This window comes from Heliconius melpomene, chromosome 2 (genome assembly GCF_056956725.1).
Source record: "Heliconius melpomene rosina isolate 202511_hmr_F chromosome 2, ASM5695672v1, whole genome shotgun sequence".
Taxonomy (NCBI): domain Eukaryota; kingdom Metazoa; phylum Arthropoda; class Insecta; order Lepidoptera; family Nymphalidae; genus Heliconius; species Heliconius melpomene.
In genome coordinates, this window is record NC_140390.1 from 2437655 (window position 1) to 2464190 (window position 26536).

The window sequence follows — 26536 nt, forward strand, 5'->3', positions numbered from 1 at the left end:
AAATATACGTAAACTATTGATATTTTAAATTTTAATAGCTTAAGAGTAAAGGTTAAATTAAATTTATAGTCAAAATTCAAATGAGAGTACTATTATTTTATTTATAGGGCTTGCAGTGAATTTATAGATTTAGAAGAATTCCTGTTGTGGACGAAAGTGGTTGTAACAGAATCCTTTTTCAGTATAAGTTTTTTTTAAAAGGTATGTACATATATCCTTACCCAGCGTAATTATTACTTTTATATATATATTTTTCATAGTCCTCATTCTATAAACAAATCTAGGTTTTTCTGCAAAATAATATTAATTAGATTTAATTTCGCTTTATAGAAAATGGCTCCTATAACGACTACTTATATGAAGCATGAAGAAATGGATCAGAAAAATAGATGTGAGAGAACTGGAGAAAAAGTGTTCATAACGGGAATGTCAGGTTTATATCCTGAATCTCATAGTGTAAAGGAACTCTCGAACATTTTATACAATAAGGTGAGATTTATAAAGTTTATTTGTGAATGCTATATCCGTATGTAGTATGGGCAGAGGGAGCCTAGTATTTAGACTTCGCTTTGCTCTTTACTTTTCACCGTATCCTGGAGGCATTTCGTGTTGAATGGCAACAATAGGAATCGAACCCACAACTTGTTACGTTCACAGTCACATTTTATTTTATTTTATTTATTTATTTATTTTTTACAATCTTAATATATAAAAAAAGCGCTCTTTACTTTACTACATTAATCTAAACTACTATACCAACCCTTATAATTTAACCATACATACATAACACAAAAAAAACAACAAATCTTATATATTATATCTATTCCTATACCATATCTATTCTATGTTATATCTATCTTTGTACTATATATTCTATATTACGTCTATTCCTGTACTATATATTCCATATGTAATACAAACAAAAAAAACAAAAAATAAATTAATAATCTATGGCCTTGTCTGATTCTTTGAGATTCCATGCACCTTGTTGTTCTCTTTCCAAAATAATTTTCCGCAGTTGGCTCAAAAAATTCTTTTTTTCCCGACCCTCCTAGTATTATATTTATTCTCAATCGTCTCCTTATATTTATTAGTATACAATTTTTCTATGCTTATTAAGTAGTTTACTTTAATGTCTACTGGTAAAATTCCACAAATTGAAAATAGATTTTCATACTCTCCACGACATTTTTCTTTTATCTTTTTACCAACCAAAAACTTGATCAAACGTATTTGAAGTTGCTTTATATCCCTTAAGTATGTTATGAATGTCCGCCCATACACGCTGAGACCGTAACTAAGTAGTATACAATGCGTAGCGTTTCTTTATTTAATACTTTACTTAACTGGTAAAACTTCCCCAGTACACATCTTAGCCTATTGCAAATATCTATTACATGAGATTTCCAATAAAATTTTTTATCAATTTTTAAACCTAAGTACTTGATTGTATTAACGAATTCTAGTTTGTTACAGTTACATTTTTTTTTATTACTATGAAGACAGTCATAAGTATGCCATACTATTTCTAGCTCTTCTTTGGTAATTTTTTGTTATACGGCGAGTGTATATACATGCATTTAGTTTTTTCAAAGTTTATAATTATTCCGTTATCATGTGTCCATTTAGTGACGTTTTCAAAATCCATTTGTATGTAGTTTTTACAAACGATATATCTTTTGAGGCATAGGTCACCCGACACTTGTCTACAACATTAGATACGCTATTTACGTGCATCAGGTACCCCACCGGTCCATAAACTGATCCGGTCGGGACCCCTAGATTCAAGTCCATTTCTTCTCCGGTTACACCAGCAACAACAGTCTGTATCTTTCTATTACTTAGATAATTCTTTAACCATGTGTTCGTAGACCACGTATCCCGCATTCGTCCATCGCCTTAAGCAAAACATTGTGGTCTAATGTGTCGAAGGCTTTTTTATAGTCAATACAAACCGTTATCACTTGCTCACCGGAGTCCAGACAGCTGTTTATGTAATCAGCAAAGTTAGTTAGTGCAGTCACAGTGCTGCGCCCCTTTCAAAAACCGTGTTGAGCGTCCGACAATACATCATAACTCTCTAAGAAGTCACTAATTTGGACTACAATAATACAATTATGTGAATAATAGACAATATGGCTATTGGCCTGTAGTTAGAATAGTCCAGGTGATTTCCCGATTTATAAATGGGACGTATAATGGCTTTTTTTAGTTGGTCAGGGTAAACACCCGTGGTTACACTCAAATTAATAAATCTAGCAATAACACCACTTATCTGTTCATACACATATTTTATATCTTTTACCCTGATCGTATCCAAACCTGGTGCCTTTTCGCACGATAACCGGTCTATACATTTTTTAACTTGGAGCGAGCTGACTGTATTACAGTGGCGTAGCTAGGGTATTTGCTGCCCGGTGCGGCTTAGGGGACTTGATGCCCTTTAAAATGGTCTAAGGTCTAAAAAAAAAAAAACAATCGTCGACTTTGATGCCCCTTTCCGTTTGATGCCCGGTGCGGCTTAGCGGACTTGATGCCCTTTAAAATGGTCTAAGATCTAAAAAAAAACAAAGTGATCGTCGACTTTGATGCCCCTTTCCTTTTGATGCCCTTTAAAATGGTCTAAGATCTAAAAAAAAATAAAACAAAGTGATCGTCGACTTTGATGCCCCTTTCCTTTTGATGCCCGGTGCGACCGCACCGCTCGCACCCCCCTAGCTACGCCACTGCTGTATTAAATCTAAAACTCACCAAACTCGGCTGCACATAAGTGTTCCTATCAAAGAATTTTACGTTACATACATGTTTAATTTTTTTTATTTCTTCCGTAAAAGTTTTTCCAAAATTTGTACATATTTGCCTAATACTTTCAGTTTTGCCTAAATGTTTTATTATTACATCGTCGAGACTAGCTTTCTCCCTTTCGAGCCAACAATTAATATTCGACCATATTTTCCTATAGTCCCCGTTACATTTTTTTATTTCTTTTTGCCTAAATTTGTTTTTTGCCTCGATTATAAGTTTATTCACTTTGTTTCTAAATTTAGTATAATCTAACCGCTTACACATATTCTTTGGATCCGCTTTCCATATTTTAAACAAGTAAGCCCTACGCTTTATCATAATACCTAAACAATTGCTAATCCACGGTTGTGTTTTTCGTTTATTACTTTTAGGAACAACAATTATAGTGCTTTCTTTGTAAATTTGTTAAAATACTACATTGATACATTCATATAACTGTACCGGACAAGTATATCCCAGTAATTGCGTCCAATCATAATCATCGAGTTTTTGCTTAACTAACTTATCATTAATAACTTCACGCACACGCACACTAACGTCATTGTTTAAGCTGTCGCTCTCGTCGTCACACTCGCACGGAAACTTAAAATCACTCCGATGGCATGATGATCGGACAGATCCGCCTCGAGCACGTACGACCGCGTAGGCTCGCTCCGTCTCGCTCGCACCCACGCGTGGTCCAGGCAAGATGCGTCGACGCGCCCGCCGACGATCGCTTCGCTCGTTGTTTCTGCATTTGGTATGACGCACTGCAGCCCGAGTTCACACAAGGTGTTTTTGTATCTTGTAGTTATCGGGTTTAATTTGTTTTTGAGAATGTCTATATTCATGTCACCAATTACCACATGTGTTCAGATTTCGGAATAAATTTAATCATATTCGACAGGTGTCCCACGAATAGTGATTTATTTCTATTTGGAGGCCTATAGATAGCAAAAATGTGCGTAATACTTTTTCCTCCTTTTTCCTGCTGTTAGCTGTCCGTGAATCACCTCGAACTCTGAAGTTTTCTGTATTTTGATGTTTAGATGGAATTTATCTTTTGCATAAACTAGTAAACCTCCTCCTCGGGTAGTTTCCTTTGTATATATATATATGTGTATTATATCCTAATATTTTATAGAAAGTTAATTCTTCTTCCTTTATATTTATTTCGCTCAATACAATTATATCTACTTTATGTTTATAATTTTCCAACAAAATTTGCAACTCATTAAATTTTTTTCGTAGTGATCTAATATTCAAGTGCAATAAGTGTAGGGAATTCTTATTTGATGTCAAATCATTATTCAATTTTTCTATGTCGCAGTAACGTTTGAAATTTTAATCAGCTGTAATAAAATTTGTTAAATCGAATTTTATGGAACAAAATCACCTAGTGTAGAACAACAGTGCTAAGTGCACTTATTTGTTACCCTCAAACTTATTTAAATCTTGCTCCGATCTTATATTGTATATATTTTTTTCTTCATTACTCCTTTTTGCCAAGATATTACCATTTTGAACCCAAACATATTGATAGCCCATTGGTTTTAAAGTATTTCTCATATTTTGTTTCTGCTGCCATTGCTGTATACTGTGTTGAGTTATTTTGTGGTCCTTTTTTACTGCTGTCCATTGGTCCCGAGCATGTTTAGATCTTAGTGTAACCAGCACGATTTTAACAAGAAATATCATTTAATTTTTCTTGGCCTACCCTCCTTGCATTTTCGATATCGTTGGGGTCCAATTTTAATTTTTGTGCTAGATCTTTAACCACCTTTATTGTATTCTCGTCGTTTCTCTTCTCTAGTCCGTGAATTTCTATGTTTTTTTCTTTTTTCCGCGTTTCTATCTCCTGGATCCTTTCTTCGAGGGCAGTATTACACTTTTCTAAGTATACATTCTTTTCTTCTAAGGATTTTATCTTTTTCTGTGCTTCTTTCTTATACTCATTTAGATGTTGGTACATTTCAGCATAAAATTCGATACTAGTCGTCAGGTCTTGAATTTTTTTTCCACACAGTAGATGACCTCGAGTTTTTTGTTTATATCTTCTAACACCTTCTCGTGTATTACATCCCTGGATACGTTCCCACCTGGATTTCTTGGCAGTGGAGGACTAGTTCTAGTGCTTTGACAGTTCTCACAAGTACTCGTCTGTGCAAGCTGTTTTATATTTGGTGCACATTTTTTATGGTAGATGGATTCACATCCCTTACACTTTATAGTATCGTCCTTATTTACAGACACAAAAAGTTTGCACTTCTTACACTGAACCATTTTTTTTTCTTTATGTAGGTGAATTTAAAAACAAAAAAAAAGAATCTTATACACACGACCGTACGATGAGCGAACCGCCCATGCGTGTGACCCTTGAAAAATCAACCTCTCTTCTCAGTTTTTTATCTCAATTCCTAATTTATTTTTAAATAAATTTGGATCGTGATGGATATGAAATATCATTATATTTTACAGATTAATCCTGTTAATTCAGAACATTCTCGTTGGCAATATGAACATCCTGAGGTAGCTCAATACACGGGCAAAGTGCCTAATTTGATGTTATTTGATGCACAATTCTTCAAAGTCCACTACCGTCTAGGAAATAATATGGACGCGATGGCACGCAAAATATTGGAACAGGCGTACCAAGCTATTTATGATGCTGGTAAGTTTGAAATTCACGCTGTATCCAGCATATAGCAGTGAGGGTGAGAGGGAGCCTAATGTTAAGACCCTCCACTCCTCACTTCCCACCGCATTCTCAACGGCGGAACTCAACGCCGCGGTTTGCCTCGAAAAATGTCATTTCCTCTAGTAAGAATCGTACCTACATCCACGATTGGCTTCAAGTTTGAAATACTTCAACGAAATCCATTACAACACCCAAAGAAAATTAATCAGAAAGTATACCAAAGTTCAAAACAAAAACACTGATAATGATGAATAACTTGGCACACGGCCACCTCAACCTCAACCTCTTGCCTCAACCACATTAAAACATCTACAATCCCACTCCGTCAAAAATACACGCTGAGAATAAATAAATTTATATATATAAAAATATAATAAAACACAAAACAAAGATTTTTCATAATATTCTATGTGTCTGTGCGTGTCGCGTACGCTAATCTTAAAAACGACTGTAGCGATTATAATGCAGTTTTCACTATTGTATTTCGGTGTACTTTCCTTAACATTAATGTTTTGTTTATTTCAATGGGTACATAAATAAAAAAGATATATCAATTTATAGTGATTAGTTCGACAAAATTGCTATAATTCCATTAAATTGCCCAATATTTCAATTTTCAATGTATAGATTCTCTTTAAAGTTATCACTTTTACTTTTAGAAACTTTTTTTCAATTTCTTTTATAAAATTGAACATAATTTGATAGCTCATAATTTTTATGTCGTTATTCAATTCAGGCGTTAGTCCCGTCGAACTTTACGGCAAAAAAGTTGGCGTATATATCGGCAGTTGCTTTTCTGAGACTGAAAAGGCATGCTTTTACGTCGCCAGTTCCAGGACGGGTTTTGGTATTGCAGGGTAAGACTTAAAATAAAAAAAGTACTATATTAACGTAAATAAGTAAGAAATATTTCATGATATATTCCAAAAGCGTTTTGACCATACAATATTAAAACTAATTTACTTTATGTAGATGCAGTAAGACAATGTTCGCCAATCGTATTTCGTACTGGCTGAATGCTAAAGGTCCATCAATGGCCGTAGACGAGGCTTGCTGCAGCTCCGCTGGGGCATTAGAACTGGCTTACTTAGCGATTACTCGAGGGGAATGCGATGCGGCTATTGTTGGAGGAGCCAACTTGTGCTTACACCCACAATCCTCAGTTCATTATGCAAGGTATTATATTTTTTCTTTTTCCAGTATCACATTGTATCCCAATATAGCAGAGTAGAGAGACAAGGAGATAAAGAATAAATAACGGCGTTTCACGTGTTATACGAAATAGTCTTTGAAGTAACTAGCCGTATTATAAGCTATTATTTTTATAATACTATATATATATTTTTCAGAATAATGCAATTAAGTATGGATGGCAAAACGAAATCTTTTGATTCTCACGCCACTGGGTGTGCCAAATCCGAAGCAATTAATATTCTTTTCTTGCAAAAAGCAAAAGATGCCTTAAGGTAGAGATTTTTTCTTACACTATTTACCATATAAATTTATACCAAATTTCATATGTTATTAATTATTGACATTTTACAGAGTATATGCTGAAATTGCCTACGTTAAATGTGAATTCACAACATTAGAAACAGATGAAAGAGGACCAAAGTTTGGTTTTTACAGGAATCCTTCTATTACAGCTAATTTTCTTAAAAGGTTTTATGACGAAGCTAAAATATCTCCAGAATCCGTTGAATATGTTGAAGCATTTGGATCAGGTATTTGAAGTCATTATTTAATAATTTAGATATTTAAAATAGTATAGAAATAAAATTTTCTATTTTCTTGTCTGTTATGTTATTAGAATTTCCTTCATAATATAAAATAATACGTGAAATTAAAGTCATAATATATTTAATTAAAATTAAGACTTTGATATTATTAAACAATTTTATAGCTGTTGATGAAGCTGACAAATCTGAACTAGAAGCTATCGAAGAAGTTTTTTGCAAAAATAGAAGTGACACTTTAAAAATAGGTAGCGTTATGTCAAATATTGGATATGGGGAAGCCGCTTCAGGAATATCCGCTATAACGAAGGTAAGCCCGTTAATTGTATTAGTTGACGAAACCTTTTCTTTTACTCCAAATTATTTTTCTAATGAAAACAGGTGCTTTTGGCCTACCACACTGGACAAATTGCAGCGAATTTACATTGTGACTCACCTCGCCAGGATATTGCAGCTCTTCGTGAAGGACGAATGCGCGTTGTTACCGACCATGAAATGATCAATCACTCTTATACTGCTGTTAATAATCTATCAGTTACTGGTGTAAACGCTCATATATTATTGAAAGGCCAATATAAGCCCAAGGTAACGAATAATAATCTAAATATAAAGAATGAAATATTTCAAATAATAAATTATGATATATGATATGATAAATTATGATAAATTATTATATCTTTCAATATATAGAAATTTTGAATTTCAATTACATGTTATAGGATCTCTCTCGTTACAAAACTGATATTCCTCAACTAGTAACTCTATCAGGTCGACAAGAATCCTCCGTAATAAAAATTATTTATGATTTAAAAACACGTCCTATTGACCCTGAAGAATTGGCGTTACTGCGTAATATTCACAAAACAAGTATCATGGGGCATTTGGGCAGAGGATACGCAATTCTGGGTACGTTTTTATTACAATTTTGCTTATATGAAACTCTTCGCTAACTAAATTTCATAAAAACAACGCACAGCCACATACTACATGCAGATAATTGAGATTTGGAATGGGTTGAATCCGTGAGAAAGCGAAAAGGAAAAAGAACTTCCCGAGATTCATAAAGATTTTATGTTCATGAAACGCAAACAAAATTGCAAGATACAACTCGTATTCAAATAAAGTTTTCATAATGTTACGTGTAACTAATAATCATATGTATATGATTATATATTTATAATATACATATAATCATGTTATATTCATATGTATTTCAATAATTCAGATACCAACACTAAGTGTACTATCAGCCTAAACGAAAAAACGGACTATTTTGATGACCTGAAGAGACCTGTTTGGTTTATGTATAGTGGAATGGGATCTCAGTGGGCAGGAATGGGAAAGGAACTTATGCGTATACCAATATTTGCTGCTGCTATTGAACGGTAATATAAATAACGTATATTTCTTGAAGTCTATCCTTAGATTTTACGGGAACAAAGGAAACCTTGTATTAATTTACTATGTTCATTTTCTCCAGAAATGGGAATATCTACAATTAAGCTTTGTCTTGTCTAGCGATACCGAAAAACTGAAGCTATGTAATTTTGTAGGAAACTAAATTAGTTTGTAGTATTCACTTTGGAATTCCACTTAATAATTAGCATAACTAAGAAACACCAGATTTCCCCTACCAACCCTGCTGTGTATGGGATGCAGCGTGAAGCTGATTTGATTTGAAAGATCTCAACTGCACCAAATATATTCTAAAAACATTTGAAATTTATTTTAAGTCATTTTTGTAAAATATTATACTTACTGACAAAAATAGATGCCGACGTGCTTTAGAACCCAAAGGAATTGATATAGTTGATATAATAACTTCAAGCGATAAAAATATGTTTGATAACATTCTACACTCCTTCGTGGGAATCGCAGCGATTCAAATAGGACTTACCGATATTTTGAGAGCTTTGGGAATTGTTCCTGATAACATTATAGGTATGCATTTATTTTATATTTTTAATTGAATTTGACTGCAGAATTTGAATACAATTTGCGATAAATTTTCGTAGGACACAGTGTGGGTGAACTAGGATGTGCGTATGCTGATGGATGTTTCACGGCAGAAGAAATGATTTTATCTGCCTATAGTCGTGGATTGGTCTCATTGCAAACACCATTTATCAAGGGTTCTATGGCAGCAGTCGGTATTGGATATCAACAGGTGTATTTTCTTTAATATTTCTTCACTAATGTCTACTCTGCATTTGGAAATATATTCAGCGGAATAATTTTTCCACTACTATCTTCTTTTATAATAAATTTTTGGTTTTAACGCAATATATTCCCTTGTCCCCGTCACAGTAATATTAAATTAATTTATAAAGTTTACCGGAACTGTTATCATCAATAACGTTTTTAATTATTCCCTCTAGTTAGTATTTAAGGCATACTTTAATCTATGTGTTGTAGGTTGTGAAAATGTGTCCCCCAGAAATAGAAGTGGCTTGCCATAATGGCCATGACTCTAGTACTATATCTGGACCAGCTGTCGCAATGAAAGAATTTGTGGCCCACTTAACTTCCAAAGGCATTTTCGCTAAAGAAGTACCGTGTTCAAATATTGCATATCATTCACGCTACATCTCTAAAGCAGGTAAACGATAAGTTAAAAAAATAAATTTTATTCAAACTGTAATCGCATTTATTTTTCTTAATAATATTTTTTTCAAGGTCCTGGCCTACTTAAGTACTTAAGTGAAGTTATCCAAACACCAAAGCCTCGGAGTAACAAATGGTTATCAACTTCTGTTCCACAAGACAGATGGGATGAAGAAATTGCGAAATATTCTTCAGCCGAATACCATACTAATAATTTACTGGTTAGAAAACATTTGAAGTATAAAATTCGAAAGTAGTAGTATTTTGAAGTATTTTTTAATTTACATGATATAATGAGAATAAATTAATAAAATCTAATTTTATATTCAATTTGTTCGTGATAGAACTCTGTGCTCTTCGAAGAGACATCGCGGCTGATTCCACCGAATGCAATTGTGATTGAGATTGCTCCACACGGATTATTACAAGCTATCGTCAAACGGTCGCTTCCTGAATCTTGCCAACACGTACCGCTTACTAGGCGCGGGCACCCTGATAATGTACAACATTTACTTGATGCTATTGGAAAGTAAGTAGAGTTAAATTCAGCTGTAGTGTTTTTTACTTCACTTTTTTCCCTAATGGCAGGTACAGTGGAAATGTACTGTTTAGACATTTTGTTCCTCGTTTCCGCTCAGTTTAAATAAATATTTTATATATTGACTTGACCCCTGTGTGGGAATCGAACCTGCAGCTGTCGCTTTTACAGTGAGACGCTATTCTGCATTAAGACAGTAGCTTATTGAACCGTAACGAAATTTATAATGTTACTTTACACAATAGTTTTGACTTTTCTGCAGGCTCTACATGGGAGGACTTAATCCTAAAATAGAAGTGCTTTATCCAAAGATTGAATTTCCTGTGTCCACTGGAACACCAATGTTATCACATTTAGTGGAATGGGCACATAATGAAAGATGGTAAATATTAGTAAGAATATACTTTTATATGAAAACTGTATTTAGTTATGACGTTTAGATTTGCACAGTATATTTTGAAAATGTAATTTACAGGAACTTACCTTTATATGTGTCAGCTCATAGAAAAACAGCGGCCGCTACTAAATTAGTTATATCCACTCACGATGATGAGAACGCTTACTTAAAAGGTCACATTATTAGAGGTAAGTGGATAACGACCTTTATTTAAATTTTTGTCCCTAGCGGGATAACCATACAGAAATTAGCGCCCATCGCTTCAGTCTTTGCATATCTTTTTCAATTCGTTCGTTGAATTTCACGCATGTATCCCACTTCATTTACTTTTTTTTAATATCTTACACATTTATGCTTATCTTGTATGCCGTCCATTCTTCATATCTTTAAAAATTTTTTCTTCGCATTCAAACTTAGACCATTATTTTCACACGCTTCATGAGACTGACGTCCATTTACTTAGGTTCATAGAATTGTTTTTTTTTAATAATAACAATATAAAATTATAGTAAATAATAGCTGTAACTTAAATGTTTTTTTTTAGAGAAGAACTTGTATCCATTTTCTGCTTTGCTGGTTGGAGTTTGGGATACACTAGCAATGGTTTTAGGTGTTGAAAAAAAGCAGCTGTCCGTTCAATTTAATGACGTGCACTTTTATTTACAACCGCTTCTTCGTGATCAGCACAACCTGCGCTTAAACTTTACTTTACATCGAGGAACGGGTCGTTTCGAAGTAAGCAATATAATATGAGATTTAATTGAGTTTTTGAAGATTTTTTTATTTAATTAAGTTATTGATTATTTTACTTAAATAATAATATTTATATGATTAGGTATTAGATGAAAGTACTTACGTAGTGACAGGTTACATAACTGGAAAAATAGAAGGCACAGATAAATATGAATTAAAAATTAACGACGAAATGCAAATGAAGACAGACGATATATATACACTCTTTTCAACAAGGGATTATAATTATTCGTAAGTTTTCAAAATACTATATAAATAACCTGTCAAGTGCGAGTTCTTTGAGGATTCCTTGCCAATTTCATGATTAAAGTACAACTTGTAAAAAATTTCATTTTCTCGCTCTAATGACGAGGTAAAATTCGACGTTGAGTTGACTCAACACGCAGTACTTGGAAATTTTACTGGAAAGTGCGGAACTGAAGTGTGTTAATGGGAATAGTGTCTTAAGTTTAGGTTCCGAGGTATCCTCTACTTAACCTTCTAGCAATAATAATAATCTTAACAAATGTAAGTTTTTGCAAAACAAAGTTGTAATGATTTTTTTCTATGAAATTGGTACGTTAGGATTTTTTCTTTATACAATCCCTAAAAGCAAATTAACATTAATTTATCTATTAATAATTTAATAACAATTTTTCAGTAAAGAATTTTGTAGTATTTACAATGCCAATTTGTCACTATCTGAAGCAAATTTAAAATGGAATAATAATTGGGTGACTCTCATAGATGGTATGCTTCAGCTAAACATGCTGAGAAGAGTTCATGAAACAGTATCTCAGCTTAATTTTATAAGAAAGATGATAATTGATGTAAATGAGCACGCTCTCTACTACAATAACAAGGTAGACGACGTAAACGTAGTCCCAGCTAAAATATATGAAATCCAAGATTATACCAGGTAAAGCAGGATATTAAAATATAATAAAATTGAAAATTTATTATTTATTTATTTTAAGTTTTTTATTTATGTAAATTTTATAAAAATGTCAATATTTTAGATGCGGTGGTATTATAATAAATCATTTAAGGTTCAACGATTTACCGTCCATCAATAAAAATATCGGATTTAAAGCTCTACGATTTGTTCCACATTACTCCACAAACTACATAGATGTAAGCATACAATTAACTTTGCTGTTATTGATATTTTATTAATCCTTACTATTTATTCTCTTATCATTCCTCATATGTAATGTAAAAAACACATTTTTTATTGTAGAAAACGTCGGCACTTTCATCTTATATACAAATTGTTGCACAGAACTTAAACAAGCAACAACTAAATGTCTTAGAAATATCTGAAAACAGTAAATGTGACTTTTTAGAAATTAATGAAATTATTTCTGAAACACCAGGAGTACGAGTAACATTTTTGAGTGTCAATAGAGATAATTTCTTACAGAAAGATGTATTATCGAATGAATTCGATTTAGTTTTAGTGACAAATTTATCAACTGACAATAATGTAAGTTTAATTTTTATTATTTTTTCTTTTCACGTTTTTTTAAATTTCATATGCAAGAAGAAAACCTTGTATAACTTCATTCTCAGCTTTTCCCAATGAAATAAACGGTTTATAAATGAATATTTATAAAGAAACACTCATCAACATACAATAAACTTACATTTACATTAATTTTTGTTATTATATAAATTTATTTTTACAGATGTGCCAGTTACTTCACCAAAATCTGAAATGTCAAACATTTGTAGTCAGTTACGAAAAATATAGATCAGAAATTCTGAATGACCGACCATCAATACTATATAAAAGTATTTGTGCACATACTATTAAGTCAACAGTGTTGGAACTTGTGATATGGCGTCCCGTTGTTTCAAATTTAGGTACCAGTGCTGTCACAGTTAAAACAGAATCAGACCTTGCCTTACTGACTTCAAGAAGATCAGCAATACCGCTAAATCAACGTCTTATCTTGCTGACTTCGTACCCACCATTAGCTGGTTTACAATCTATAGTGAAGAAATGGAAAACCGAAGAAGGCCGTAAGATAACTTTAATTATGATCAATGGCAAATTATCGAGTGATCAATTTCTGGATCAACCTTTTACTGATTTGGACGTGAATATCCTTAAAAATGTAAGTAGTATAAAATGTATGATATTACAATCGTTGTTAACCTTTAACTATGGACGTGATTTTTTTATAACACACATATGGACGTCGGGTCTGTCAGACCAGTGTATTTATTGGTCATATTCCGTCTGTTTTTTAAAGGAAGAAGACAATTTTATGTTTTAGCTTACATGAATAGCCTCAAATCAAACAAAATCAATATAAATAAAATCGACTTTTATTAAACTTTACGCATCACAACGATTTAAGTAACTTAAAGTCACAATTTCAGTCTTTGGCCACATGGGATGACTCTTAAGAAAATAATACTATAAAAAAAGACAGATAATAAAATAAATATTTTTTTAACAAAATATAAAGTCTAATAATTAACGTAAAAATTAAAAAGTAAAGAAAAATAACATCTTATGGTATAAAATAAAAATTTTCACAACACCTCAAGATAAGGACAATTGAACATCGATACACAATGGCTTTCAACATTGTTGGCTAACAGGACGATTGCAGTCAACATAAGTATGTGTTGTCTTTCTATATATCTTATGGGAGCAAAGTGTACATGTGTTTCAAGAACCCAAAACTATTTTTTTAGCTTCATGTTCAATAAATGATAGATCAGATCGCGAAACGCGAGTCAAAGTCATTCTCAATTCTTAGAGTAGTTAAGTATACGAAACGCGTCTTTTTATTTGATAAAGTGCTATTTTCTTTATAAAATGTCGTCGTCCAATTCTTTTGCTTGATGTTGATTATAAAGTACCGATATTTTGGTCCCTGACGTGCTTGGTCGATCATTTTTTACCATTTTATCATAAAAACTAAAAAAGTTGAATCTTTTTTAAGTAAATAATATTTATATTACTAAAATATATAACAAATAATGCAAAATAATATATGTTATATAACAATAAAAACATTTGAATCCAAATAATACAATTAAAATATTAAAGTATATTTTGCAATATTTTAAAAATATATGGTGTTTCGAAATCATTATGTATGGGAAACATGGACGTTGGGTCTGGCAGACCCAGGTCCCGTTTAAAAAGTTAAATACTCACGTGTTTTGAACCCAGAGACACAATCACTGCTATCTACATTCATTTTGTCATTAATACGAAAGGTACTGAGCGACTCAGTGGCGGAGGTCACCGAGAAGTGACCGATTTGTAGAATTCATAGACCTAGATGGGTCAGTGAGACGCGACGTCCATACTTAAAGGTTAATATTTATTTTCATTATAGAAAAATCAATAGGGGGTTGATGAACGTAGAGAACAGTGGGCACGCCCCTTACATTATATGGATAATCAAATATTTACTTCACTTGAACCGTTTTGTTTTTTTTTTTCAATTTTATCCTGCATATAGAACGGTAGGCAAAGAGAACCTGATGCTGCAGACTTGATGTGTGCAGACATTGCGTAACGAGTGATGGAACACTGCATTTTGTCTTATTAGAGCGGGGAATAATAAATAATTTATAGGAAAATAAACAGGCGAATAGGTATCGAGCCCTCAACTATCGTTTACAGTCACTCTTATTGCGATACGAATTTAATGTTATATTATAAATTTACTGATTTGTTTCAGGGCCAATGGGGTGGTGAATATTACTTGCCAATACAAGAAACCCTTGTTAAAGGTCGAGAATTGGAACTTGAAATTGAACGAATAGGGGATTTGAACTCTCTGCATTGGACAGAAGCCTCAGAGTCAGATGCCAAAGGCATAAATGTTAAGGTACCTAACTAAATGTTACGAAATAATTATGATATTATCAAATGAAAAATTCTGAAAAACCCCGACATCATCTTCTATTTACATTCTAAGACGATAACATTATAAAATCTATGTAGATACTAAATTCACCTATAAATTTAAATTAGATTCTAGATAATAATTCAGTAGCAAAGTTACTTTTTGTAGAAAATATTGTTAAAGTGACGTGAAAGTTGCTCATACAAAGCTGATGATCTTCAAACGGCTGAACATATTTTTTTATTCTTGGTAAAGAATAAGGTCGATTAAATCACCTTTCAGTTAATAAAACTAGATCAATTGGTTCATCCACTAGGAAGCTACGTATATATGCAGAGACATAGAGATACAAATATACACAGACACGTCACCCTTATAAAATGGGTTCCCGGGCTTACCTCGGAGGCTAAAAGAATCCGAAATAGTAGAATTTTTTTTTTTTTATAAATATTATAGGTGCATTATGCTGGAGTAAACGACATCGAAGTCCAAAAGAAAATAGGAACTACTGCGTTTAATAAAGAAGATATTCAATTTTTTGATTTCAGCGGAACAACTAAAGGGTAAACAAAAATTATTTTATTTATTTAATATTGATTTCTTTCCTCTGGTGTCGAGGCAAAAGGTAGCGTTGAGTTCCGCCATTCAACACGCAGTTCCTCCGGAATTTGACACAAATTGGGGAACGGAGTATCTTAACACTAGGTTCCCTCTGCCTACCTTGCTGTGTGCGGGATGCAGCGTGAATATAAAAATAATTAAAAATCAAACAATATACGATATAAGTTACGATCAATAGATTTTTTCATTTATATTTCTTAATTTGATAGTGGGGCTCGCGTAATGGGAATTGCAACATCTGAATCAATTCGTACACACGTAAATGTGCAACCAGAACTTCTATGGCCTGTACCAGCACATTGGAGTATGGAAGATGCTGCTACCGTTCCATTGGCATACTGTCTTGCCCTTTATAGCTTGGTAATATCATTTATTAAGTATAGTTTTTTAATTTAATTTTTTCAAATTCAAATTCAGAATATTCTTTATTCAAATAAACTATAAAAGCACTTTTGAATCGTCGAAGCCGGTTCGGAAGGCAGTTCTGCTGAGAAGAGCCGGCAAGAAACTCAACAGTTGCTCCTTTCAAAGTCAAAGGTATATTTTACTATTACATTAGCTGGCAGCTGTCCTGCCTGACATTCAATAGACATTAATTCAATACATTTTTATCCTCTAAATATTCTTCAACAGTGTAATAAGCTTTACTTGTTAGAATTTTTTTTCAGATATTTTAAATTTTGGTAGTAGCAAACTAAGAATACACTGTGGAATTTTATTATATACACGTATACTTAGCCCCATAAAAGATTTATTTACTTATTGGAGACGAAAACTTTGACAATGTATATTTTGTCGGACAAAGAGAATGTTATAATATACAAATTGGGAAGCGACTGTAATAATACCTGCATCTTTGAAAACATCTCGCAGAGAATCTCGAGCTCATAGATTATAAATATATCTCACGGCTCCTTTTTGGAGAATAAATATTGAATTGATATCTGAAGCACTGCCCCATAGCAGCATTCCATAAGATAAAATACTATGAAAATAGCTAAAGTAGACTAGTCGGGCAGTTTCAACGTCCGTCATTTGTCTTACTTTCTTAATTGCGAACGCGGCAGAGCTGAGTTTATCTGCAAGTGCTTCCAGATGAGCGTTCCACTGGAGTTTTGAATCTATAGTAACACTTAAGAAAATAGCTGATTCCGACACATTAAGAGGTTCTCCTTTAATTATTAGCTTAAAATTATGTTTTTTAACATTTGGTAAAGCAAACTCGATGCATTTCGTTTTTTTAGCGTTTAACATTAGATTATTAACATCAAACCAACGAAGAATATGCGATAATGCACTATTCACTTCGTCATAGTTTATTTTATTTCTGTCAACCTTAAATATTAAAGAGGTATCATCCGCGAAAAGTACAATATCACATAGGTTCTTCACATAAAAAGCAGATCGTTAATATAAAGAAGAAATAAAAGGGGACCAAGTATAGATCCTCGTGGAACGCCCATCTTTAGAGGAGATCCAGATGATTTTACATTAAAATTTTTAACATATTTTATTTATATTCAGTGTATCAAGGGAAAATTGAAGCCAGGAATCCAAGTTTTAGTTCATGGTGGTGCCGGAGCCCTTGGTCAGGCTGTTATATCGATCGCTTTGGCATTCGGTTGTGAAGTTTTTACTACTGTTAGCGATAATAAGAAAAAAAGATTTTTACAAAGACTTTTCCCAGAATTAAAAGGTATTATTGAATGTTACTGAACATTATAAATAACAATGACGTTTATTCATGTATATGCATTAACAATAAATTTCCATTTCAGAAAATAATATCGGAAATTCACGTGACAGTAGCTTTGGTGATATGGTCTTAAATGCTACCAAGGGTTTAGGTTGTAATTTAATAGTATCATGTGTAAAAGGAGAGTTTAAAAATGTAAGCTATAGTATATAAAGATTTTTTTATTATCTGAATTCATATATCTTTTTAATTTTGATGTATTCCGTAATCTTACTTTTAATTACTTACTTACTTACAGTTTCAAATTTCTAAATAATGATTTACGCTCGAATATATGATTTAAAGATGGTTTTGCTAAATCTTTCAGTAAATCAGTATTATTAATTTGTTTCATTAATAGTCAGTATATATGTATATACAGGGTGATTTGTACATCGATAGGTAAATGCAGATGATAGAGATTGCTTCCACTATTTATTTTTACCTGAAAAAGCATGATAATAATAATAATAATAACACTTTATTGCACTTTTACAATTGGAATATACATTTGATTTACACAGTACATATAAGATCAATGTGCAATGGCGGCCTTATCGCTAAGAGCGATCTCTTACAGACAACCGACAATACAGGATATATAAAACACAAACGCAGAACGGTGCAAAAAGTATAGTATTACTTAAAATATCTCTTACAAACGTATACCTAAATAAACTTACATAAATAGATTAATACATACATACATACATACATATATATATATATACATAGATACATATATACATACACAAATATTCATACATAAACTAAGTGTAATAAAATCAGTTTATAGACTGTTCCAGGTAGTGTTGTTTAAGACGATGTCTGAAATGTTATTGTTTAACGCCCAATGTTAATAATGTATCTCCTATCTCCAGTTAACGTCAATCTCGTACTGTCCGACATGTCTATCCAATCACTAACCTGCATGCCTACCTCCATCTCTGTCTATTTCAATCTATGGTTGCAATTTATGCATTAGGATTGATTATTAACATTGGGCGTTAGTCATTAAGAACAAATGTTTTAATTTAATATTTTTTTAGACTTCTTTTAATTGCTGCGCTACATCTGGAACAGTAGTTGACACATCCCTGTTGCTGCACAAGGAAAAGTATAACTTGGGAATGAAAAATTTAAGAAAAGGAATATCTTATACTTCTCTTAATTTGGGTTCAATGCTAGAAAATCCAAGATCTAATGAACTACAGGTAAATGTTACAGTGATCTATTTTTACTTTAAATTATTATTGTTAAGAAATATGTTGCAAAGTGAGTTAAGCAAGCAGTATATGTATGTATAATGTATATGTAGATAGTTTCATTGAATTTAATAATCTAATCAAATGAATTACACTTATCATGTTAACCAACTGTCATATCCTCGTGAATACATTTTAAAAAAAAAATTACATCAGCTTTCTTTCATCCTTGAAATTTTGAATAATCGTCTGAAAACGTTAATAAAATAAATGTTATATATGATTTGAAATTTTCTAGAATCTGCAACTAATGCTGAGCGAGGGTATTGCTCGTGGATACATTCGTCCTCTGACACATATCACATATTCGGCACTAGATGCACCTCGCGCATACTCTCTTCAAGCCAGCAGCCGACATCGTGGACGTGTGCTACTGAGCATAAATGAAGAACTTCCTTACATTCAGACCAGGTATATTACGTATATATTAAGAGGCCTCTAAAACAATTATTTATTTAAAAAATCTTAGCTACTTCGTTTTGTTTCAGAATAAATTGTTCTCCGAAATTGGCACAATTAGTTGTATCAGAAAATGGATTACTGGGATTGAAATTAATTGACAGATTAGTAAGCCGAGGTGCTAAAAAAATTATACTAATTTCTTCAAATACATCCAATTGTTTATCAATGAAATTAAGGTAGATGACATTATCCAAGTTTATATAAAAGAATATTTTATTAAATGTAACATAATTATAAACTCTTCATTTTGTTTTATAGAATGTGGGCAAAGCAAGGAGTATACGTGGAATCACTTTCAGAGAATGCCTTTAATCAAAATATAATAAACGTCTTGGATAATACCAAATTACTACCGAGTGTTGAAGGAGTATATTATATTTTTTCTGGTAACACAATAGGTAAAAATAGCAAGAAAATGCTAGAGCAAGTCAATTCATTGTCATTAAAATTAGGTTCAATTTTAAAGTAAGTACCATTTCTAGTTATCATCGTCATATATTTTATTTTACATTAAATCTTATCAGTGCGTAAATATTTTTTTATTATTGTAGATATTTTGCTGTTATTAACATTGGTGATAATAAATCCAGTGATCAAATCGTGTCTACAATAAATAGCCATAAGCTCACCTGGATCAGTTTGCCCGCTTTAAAATTCATTCAAAAGGTAAAATAATGTAAAGGTCATAATATTTTTACTATTGTGCTGTCGAAATTTACATTTTACGTACTTGCATATATTTTGCAGGACCATAATAGAGAAAATGATGATGCCATTTCGGCTTTAAATGCCATCGACGCCATTGAGAAAGCATTATGCCTTAAAGAACATACTGTACTAGTACATTCTTTGCATGATTCTTCTCAAGTTTCTTTGGTGCAAGAGTTTGCTAGAATAGCAGGTATTTCGTCACGTACTATTAATTGAATTTTATGTCTTTTGATTTGATTGTTTATTTATGTCACATATTTGTAGGAATCAATATATCAGATGATATACCAGAAGACACTAATATCAGAGATTTATGCCACGATTCTACAAAATTAGATATATTTCGAGTTTACTTGAAAGATACACATCATATAAATTTAGACAAAAGTAATTTATCATCAGGAACTGTTCAAACGTATGTATTATGTTTTAATAATAAAAACAAAAACACAATGTCTTTATCAATTACATATACTAAAACTCTTTTTATTATTTATTTTAACAGACTACATGCATTAGATAACCAGATGATATCAAAAATAACACATAAAGAAACTGACGGCTTGGCGACATTTTTATCACATGTTGATAATGACGAACTTCTTTCCACGACAGAAATGGTGTTTTTACAAACACTAGTAATTAGTTCAGCAATGGTGAGTATCCCGGCAAACGTTACCTTATCCAAACAAGAATCATCATAACAAATATGGTATTTTAAAGATACTTACAAAGCAGAAATTAGTTGTTATTTAGCTTTTTATAATAAACCTCGTTTCGTAGATCTATAAGTTACATACTCGTGACCTCCTTTGTACATTTTCTTCATAAAGTTACATTTTATATTTTAGCGTGACGATGAATTTGATGTCAACCAAACATGCTTATGCGTGGTGCCAGGAGTTGAAGGTGTTCATTTGCGTTTCCAAATTTTATGCGAGCGTCTCAAATTACCTGCTCTCGTGCTGCAATCGGGCCTTGATAATCCTAATGAAACTATTCAGGAAATGGCAGATAGATATGCAAAGGTTTGTTGTGTATAATATACATACAATGATGGCAAATTTAACTTTTTTGAATTTAATTTATTTTGTGTTTGCAGGTCCTCGTAAAGAAGGCGAAATTAAAGAATGGATTCTATTTACTGGGATACGAAACTGGTGTTTTAGTTGCTCTAGAAATGGCAGCAATCTTGGAAGATCAGGGTATAGACATTTTAATATAACATTTGCACAGCCACATGATTAAAAATATTACAATAATGTATTGGTTATTTTCTATTTCTACAAAAAATTACAATAACTTTAAAAATATATACATAAAACCAAAAGTTTGTGCAAAAGTCTATTACTTCGCCTTCTGCCAATTCTTTTGTATATAAAATCAGATAGTTATCTCGTTTGTACAAAACTATTATTAATGTATTTAATGTTATATCTATTTCAGGTATTACTGGCACTGTTTTCTGCATCGGTGGTGCCCCCAGTGACATTCAAGCAGTCTTTGAAGAAAAACTTAAAGACTTTAAAACAGAAGAAGAATTGCAAGATGCTATTCTGCGTCATATGTTTAGTTTGGTCTGTTCAGAAATCACAGAAGATTTAAACAACGTTCTCCAAAAAAATCTGTCATGGGAGGAAAAACTGTCCTTGAGCGTCCACTTAATGAGTGGCCAAATCATGCATTCTAATCAATACGCTAAGGAGCTTATTAATGCGGCGTATGGACGAATCGTACAAGCTCGAAGATACAATGAGGAGCCACGGCAACTTCGGTCACAGCTTATATCTTTGAAACCTTTATCAGCTCATAATCAGTACAACGAGAGCAATGTCTCTGCTTTACAAAAACACTCCCTACAAAAAGTCATAGAATATCAATTGGACTCGCCTTTCGCATTTGCTGCACAGAACCTGCAGTGCAGTGCTATTGTTAATCGCCACCTGGATGATGATATTTTAGAAGCTTTTAATTGTAAGAATCTTTGTGAAACTTACATTTTAAATGCAGATACATTTATGACTAACGCTAACGCTCCTAATACTTCCGAAGACTACTGATCCTACAAAGAATACTTAACGTTTTGTTTACATTTTTATGTTTCGGGTTATGAAATAAAGCTGTAATACCTACCACTTTGTTTCTTATCTACAAACCTTTCATAAATCTTTTATTTTAAGTGAAACCAAATTGTGTCTGGAATATATGTATACTAGCGAACGCTCGCCGCTTCAGCCATTAAATGTGAAAGTTTAAAGTAGCCTGTTTTAGTAGCTTTTGCATTTATAAAAATATATTTAAATTTGTGGAATTTTATATAAATATACAAGTTTACCGAAATTTAATATAAGCAAAACAGCTTAACAAAATTGTAGGTCAATGAGAAGTACGAGTACATGAGTGTGTTGAGCCGCGGAGCTCAACGCCTAAATATTCAATACTTTGTAACTTTATAAGTAGCAAAGGTGTACATTTTATTTTAATCATGTTGATAGATTGGAGAATTAAGAACAGGGACAGGGACAATAATTTTTTGTTATTTATTTTTCTGAAAATTTTGACGGGCACTTATCCCAAGCTTTATTTTCATTTTTTTCCCTTTATTTCCCAAACTTTTATTTTTCAATGGATATCTCCCATAGGGCCTTTTACATTTCCATTCGATGCCTGTTGGATGAGTGCGTGAAATTATTGGTGAAAGACCCGTCGATCACCGCGTCGTGTATAGGTTAGATAAATGATCGAAGGAAAATTATGAGATAAAAATAACAATTAAAAACGTGACTAACAAATCGGAATTCAAAAACCTGTTTACTATTGAAATCAATAATTTACACTAATAACAATTCTGCATAAAAATCTAATGGAAAAACAGATCAAAAGTTAACGATTATTAGGCACTATTTATTCGTTGTTTTAAAATTTACAATTTTACTAAATCGAAGTTTGATTAAATTCTTTATAAGGTGTGACGAAGCGTTGCACGAAACTTGAACAGCCTTCATGAACCTATGTTTATCGTTTTAGATCTGTCCCTCTGCCCACCCTAATGTGTGAGGGGCACAGCGTGAACCTGATCTTCATTTTTTTTGAAAACACCACATCCTATATGTATATGCGTACCTGTACATTTAACCTACTTTTTGTTTCTTTTCAATGGGTAATACGAGAGTAAAATGCCCAATGTCCTTTATAATGTTTTACAAAATATCTTTTGGCTGTTGATACTTTATTTCTTTGGACGATCAATATGTAACAAATATTATTAAAGTAATGGAAATTTAACGTAACAATAGTTATGCGAGAATATTCAATATCTATTTAGAGCAGCACTTGCAACTATCCAATCGTAGTACGGTGCGACACGAGTGTTTACTCCTGGGAAGTAGGGATGTGCGCAGTCATGCCCCCAAGACACTACGCCGACAAGGGTTGAATTAAATATTAAGGGTCCACCAGAATCACCCTGGCAAGCATCTTTTCCTCCTATATCTGGTATACCAGCACAGATTTTCTCGGGAATCACCTGCGGCATGGCTTCGAATTCGGGAATTGTTTTCAAGTATGCATAACGAGAAGTGCAAACTTCTTGATTTATAACATGTATATCAGCTTTTTGAAGAACCGCAGGTCTACTTAGACCAGACTAAAATAAAATTAAAATAAATAGAATTTTGATTTATGAAAAATTATTAATAAGTATTTTAGTTTTAAATAAGATAGTCTACATACCCCGAGTACACCAAATCCTACAGTTGTCACAACTGCATCATCAGGTATGTTAATGCCAGGTAAAGCTAAGGACGCAAGTCCAACTGTATCAGAGAGAACAGCAGGTGTCGAAAGCTTCATAACTCCAATATCATTAATCAAAGTGCTGCCTACATATCCTGGGTGACCTATTATTTGTTCAACTAAAAGTTCCTCTCCTCCGCTGTAGGTCAATGATGTGCCAACCCGTACTCTCCACATAGAAGGCGAAGGATTACTAAAGGAATATTTATTTTATTAATATCTACTCATATGCACACTTAGTAAGTATATTTTTGTATACATGCAGTTAAAAAAACATTTTATTTCTAATAAAGAAACTGGAACAATTGCCAATATTTCTGTCTCCACATTATTATAAGTTCAAGATATAGAAAAATCCAAAAATAGTAATTCCGACCAATAATTTCAGAAATTTTAGCATTTAAACAAACAAACAAACTCTTCCGCATTATTATATTAATATAGATAGATCGTTATGAAATCATACTAACATGAAACAATGTGCAGCAGATAGCACTGCATCGGTAGAAATCAAGGAGGCTCCACAGACGGGACTGAAGCTAAACCAGCCTTGTATTAACAAGTTGGTCATAAATGGATATTCCTCAATATCTGCTGGAACGCCTCCAACAATTCGGGGTGATCGATTTATTCTCCAAAATTCTTCTTGCGGAGCCGCTGTGAATTCAAAGACATTTAGCTTATTCATTAAGATCATAATTTAATAATACAAATATTAACTTCACGCTATATCCCGCAAGCAGCAGGATCGTCAGATGAAGCCTAGTGTTGAGACACTCCGCTAACTACTTTCCGCTGAATTCTACGAGCATTACGTGTTTAGTGGCCAATCAGTGGCAATCAGCTTCGACACTAGAGCGAAGAAATGAAAATATTAAATATTTCATTGCCTCAGTTGAGAATCGAAACAGCAACTTATGGCGTTTACGCTTGTGCCCCTGCGCCACAACTGGCCTCAATAATAAATATGATAATATAAATATTAACTATATTATAACAATATCACTTTAAAATGTATTAGTAGCGATATAAGGAAGCAATTTTTCTATCAATTATTTTCTTACCAAGCGCGGCTCCTATTAGTGCCAATACAATGACTACACCCATGTTATTACATTAATTATCAAGATTTTTTAATATTTATAACAAATTTATATCTATACGTAATTCAAAGTAATCATTGGTAAACCCAATCTTTATTGATTACACAAACGTTAAATTCTATTTTATATCTTATCTTATTTTAATACTACACAAGTTAGATTCTACAATTATCATAGTTTCCTGTTTCTGCTAACTGAAAATAACAAAATCTGACAAAAACAAAAACAGCTAACAAAAACAGCTTCACGCTCTATCCTGCACACAGCATGGTAGGCAGAGGGAACCTAGTGTTAAGACCCACTTTCCGCCGAATTCAAGAGGCACTGCGTGTTGAGTGGCGGAGCTCAACGCCGCGCTTTGCCTCGACACCAGAGCGAATAAATGAAAATGTAAATGTATATAAATATTTCATTTCCTCGAGTGGGGATCGAACCCACAAGCAGTCGATTTTGCAGCACACTTTGTATCCCTACTCACCTCTGCTGCTTATGGACTGGCAGTGAGACCAATCTCGACACATGACGGTTATGGGTTCGATCTCCGCTCGAGAGAAAAAACTATTATTTATTAATATTTTAAATTCTTCGCTCCCCTGGCCGCTCTGGCAGAATGTGGAGTACGAAGTGTCCTAACACTCCCTCGGTTTCCTTTTCCTACCCTGTTGTGTGTACTGTACAGTGTGAAGCTGATTCAAATGAACAAATACGCCCGCAAACTTAAGAGAAAGATTTTAAATATTTATAACAAATTCATATCTATACATAATTCAAAATAATCATTGGTCTTAATATTTTTTTATTGTACAAACTTAAATATCTATTTTATCTAATCTTATTTTAATACTACCCTAATTGGATTTTACAAATATCAATAGTGCCTCTTTCTGCTGACAGGGTGTCATAAAAAAATATTATATTATTATATTTATATATTTTTTATTATATTATTATATTTATATTTTCAATATAAACTTTTATTACATAGGATAAATAATTATAATTAATTATTTTATTTTATTTTTACTCCTACGCGGTCATCGCGTGATTTAATACCTATAGCCTCCCTCGAAACATGGAGCAATAGTTCCTGAGATTCATGAGAGCAGACAAATTCTTCCATTTTATAAATATTTATACTGATCTAGCAGTAAGACTGGTTATTTTGGAATTTTATATACAAGTAATTGCGAACAGTTTTGGAATCTATTATTCAATATAGTTTTTTTAAGGTACATATACAGTAAGTAAAGAGTACTTTACTTTAATTTTAATATTAGTACAGAAGTTGTAGCTGTAGGGCACTCCCACAAGTGAGAGACTGAGTGGATTCGAATCCCACTATTAAATCGGAAGTGTCATCATGGTAAACGAAGTTTCTTAACACTAGGCTTCCTCAGCCTACCCTACTATGTGCATACGTGTGGGATATTCAAGTCAAGCTAAAAAACACACGTAAAAATATATATGCATATATGAC

The 26536-nt window shown here is 32.6% G+C and overlaps 2 protein-coding genes across 2 annotated transcripts; one reads left to right on the forward strand and one right to left on the reverse strand.

The window, feature by feature from the left end:
• Positions 1–411: 411 nt before the first annotated feature.
• On the forward strand, positions 412–22293 carry LOC146540312 (fatty acid synthase-like). Its single transcript, XM_085197884.1, has 39 exons — positions 412–489; positions 5263–5455; positions 6219–6339; positions 6455–6658; positions 6832–6948; positions 7028–7206; positions 7386–7528; positions 7600–7803; positions 7938–8124; positions 8444–8603; positions 8990–9159; positions 9234–9385; positions 9634–9817; positions 9895–10043; positions 10167–10351; positions 10623–10742; positions 10836–10945; positions 11302–11492; positions 11593–11741; positions 12151–12408; positions 12509–12623; positions 12730–12975; positions 13178–13609; positions 15200–15349; positions 15824–15930; positions 16198–16348; positions 17513–17684; positions 17767–17879; positions 18773–18937; positions 19227–19399; positions 19477–19626; positions 19709–19915; positions 20002–20116; positions 20198–20351; positions 20426–20576; positions 20667–20817; positions 21013–21189; positions 21264–21366; positions 21608–22293. The coding sequence occupies exons 1-39, from the start codon at positions 427–429 to the stop codon at positions 22219–22221; spliced, it is 6885 nt and encodes a 2294-aa protein (XP_085054010.1). The 5' UTR covers positions 412–426; the 3' UTR covers positions 22222–22293.
• A 746-nt stretch (positions 22294–23039) lies between these two features.
• LOC146540313 (trypsin CFT-1-like) lies at positions 23040–25178 on the reverse strand. Its single transcript, XM_085197896.1, has 4 exons — positions 25021–25178; positions 24427–24613; positions 23894–24149; positions 23040–23807 (listed from the first exon to the last, which is right to left on the reverse strand). The coding sequence occupies exons 1-4, from the start codon at positions 25061–25063 to the stop codon at positions 23472–23474; spliced, it is 822 nt and encodes a 273-aa protein (XP_085054022.1). The 5' UTR covers positions 25064–25178; the 3' UTR covers positions 23040–23471.
• Positions 25179–26536: the final 1358 nt, after the last annotated feature.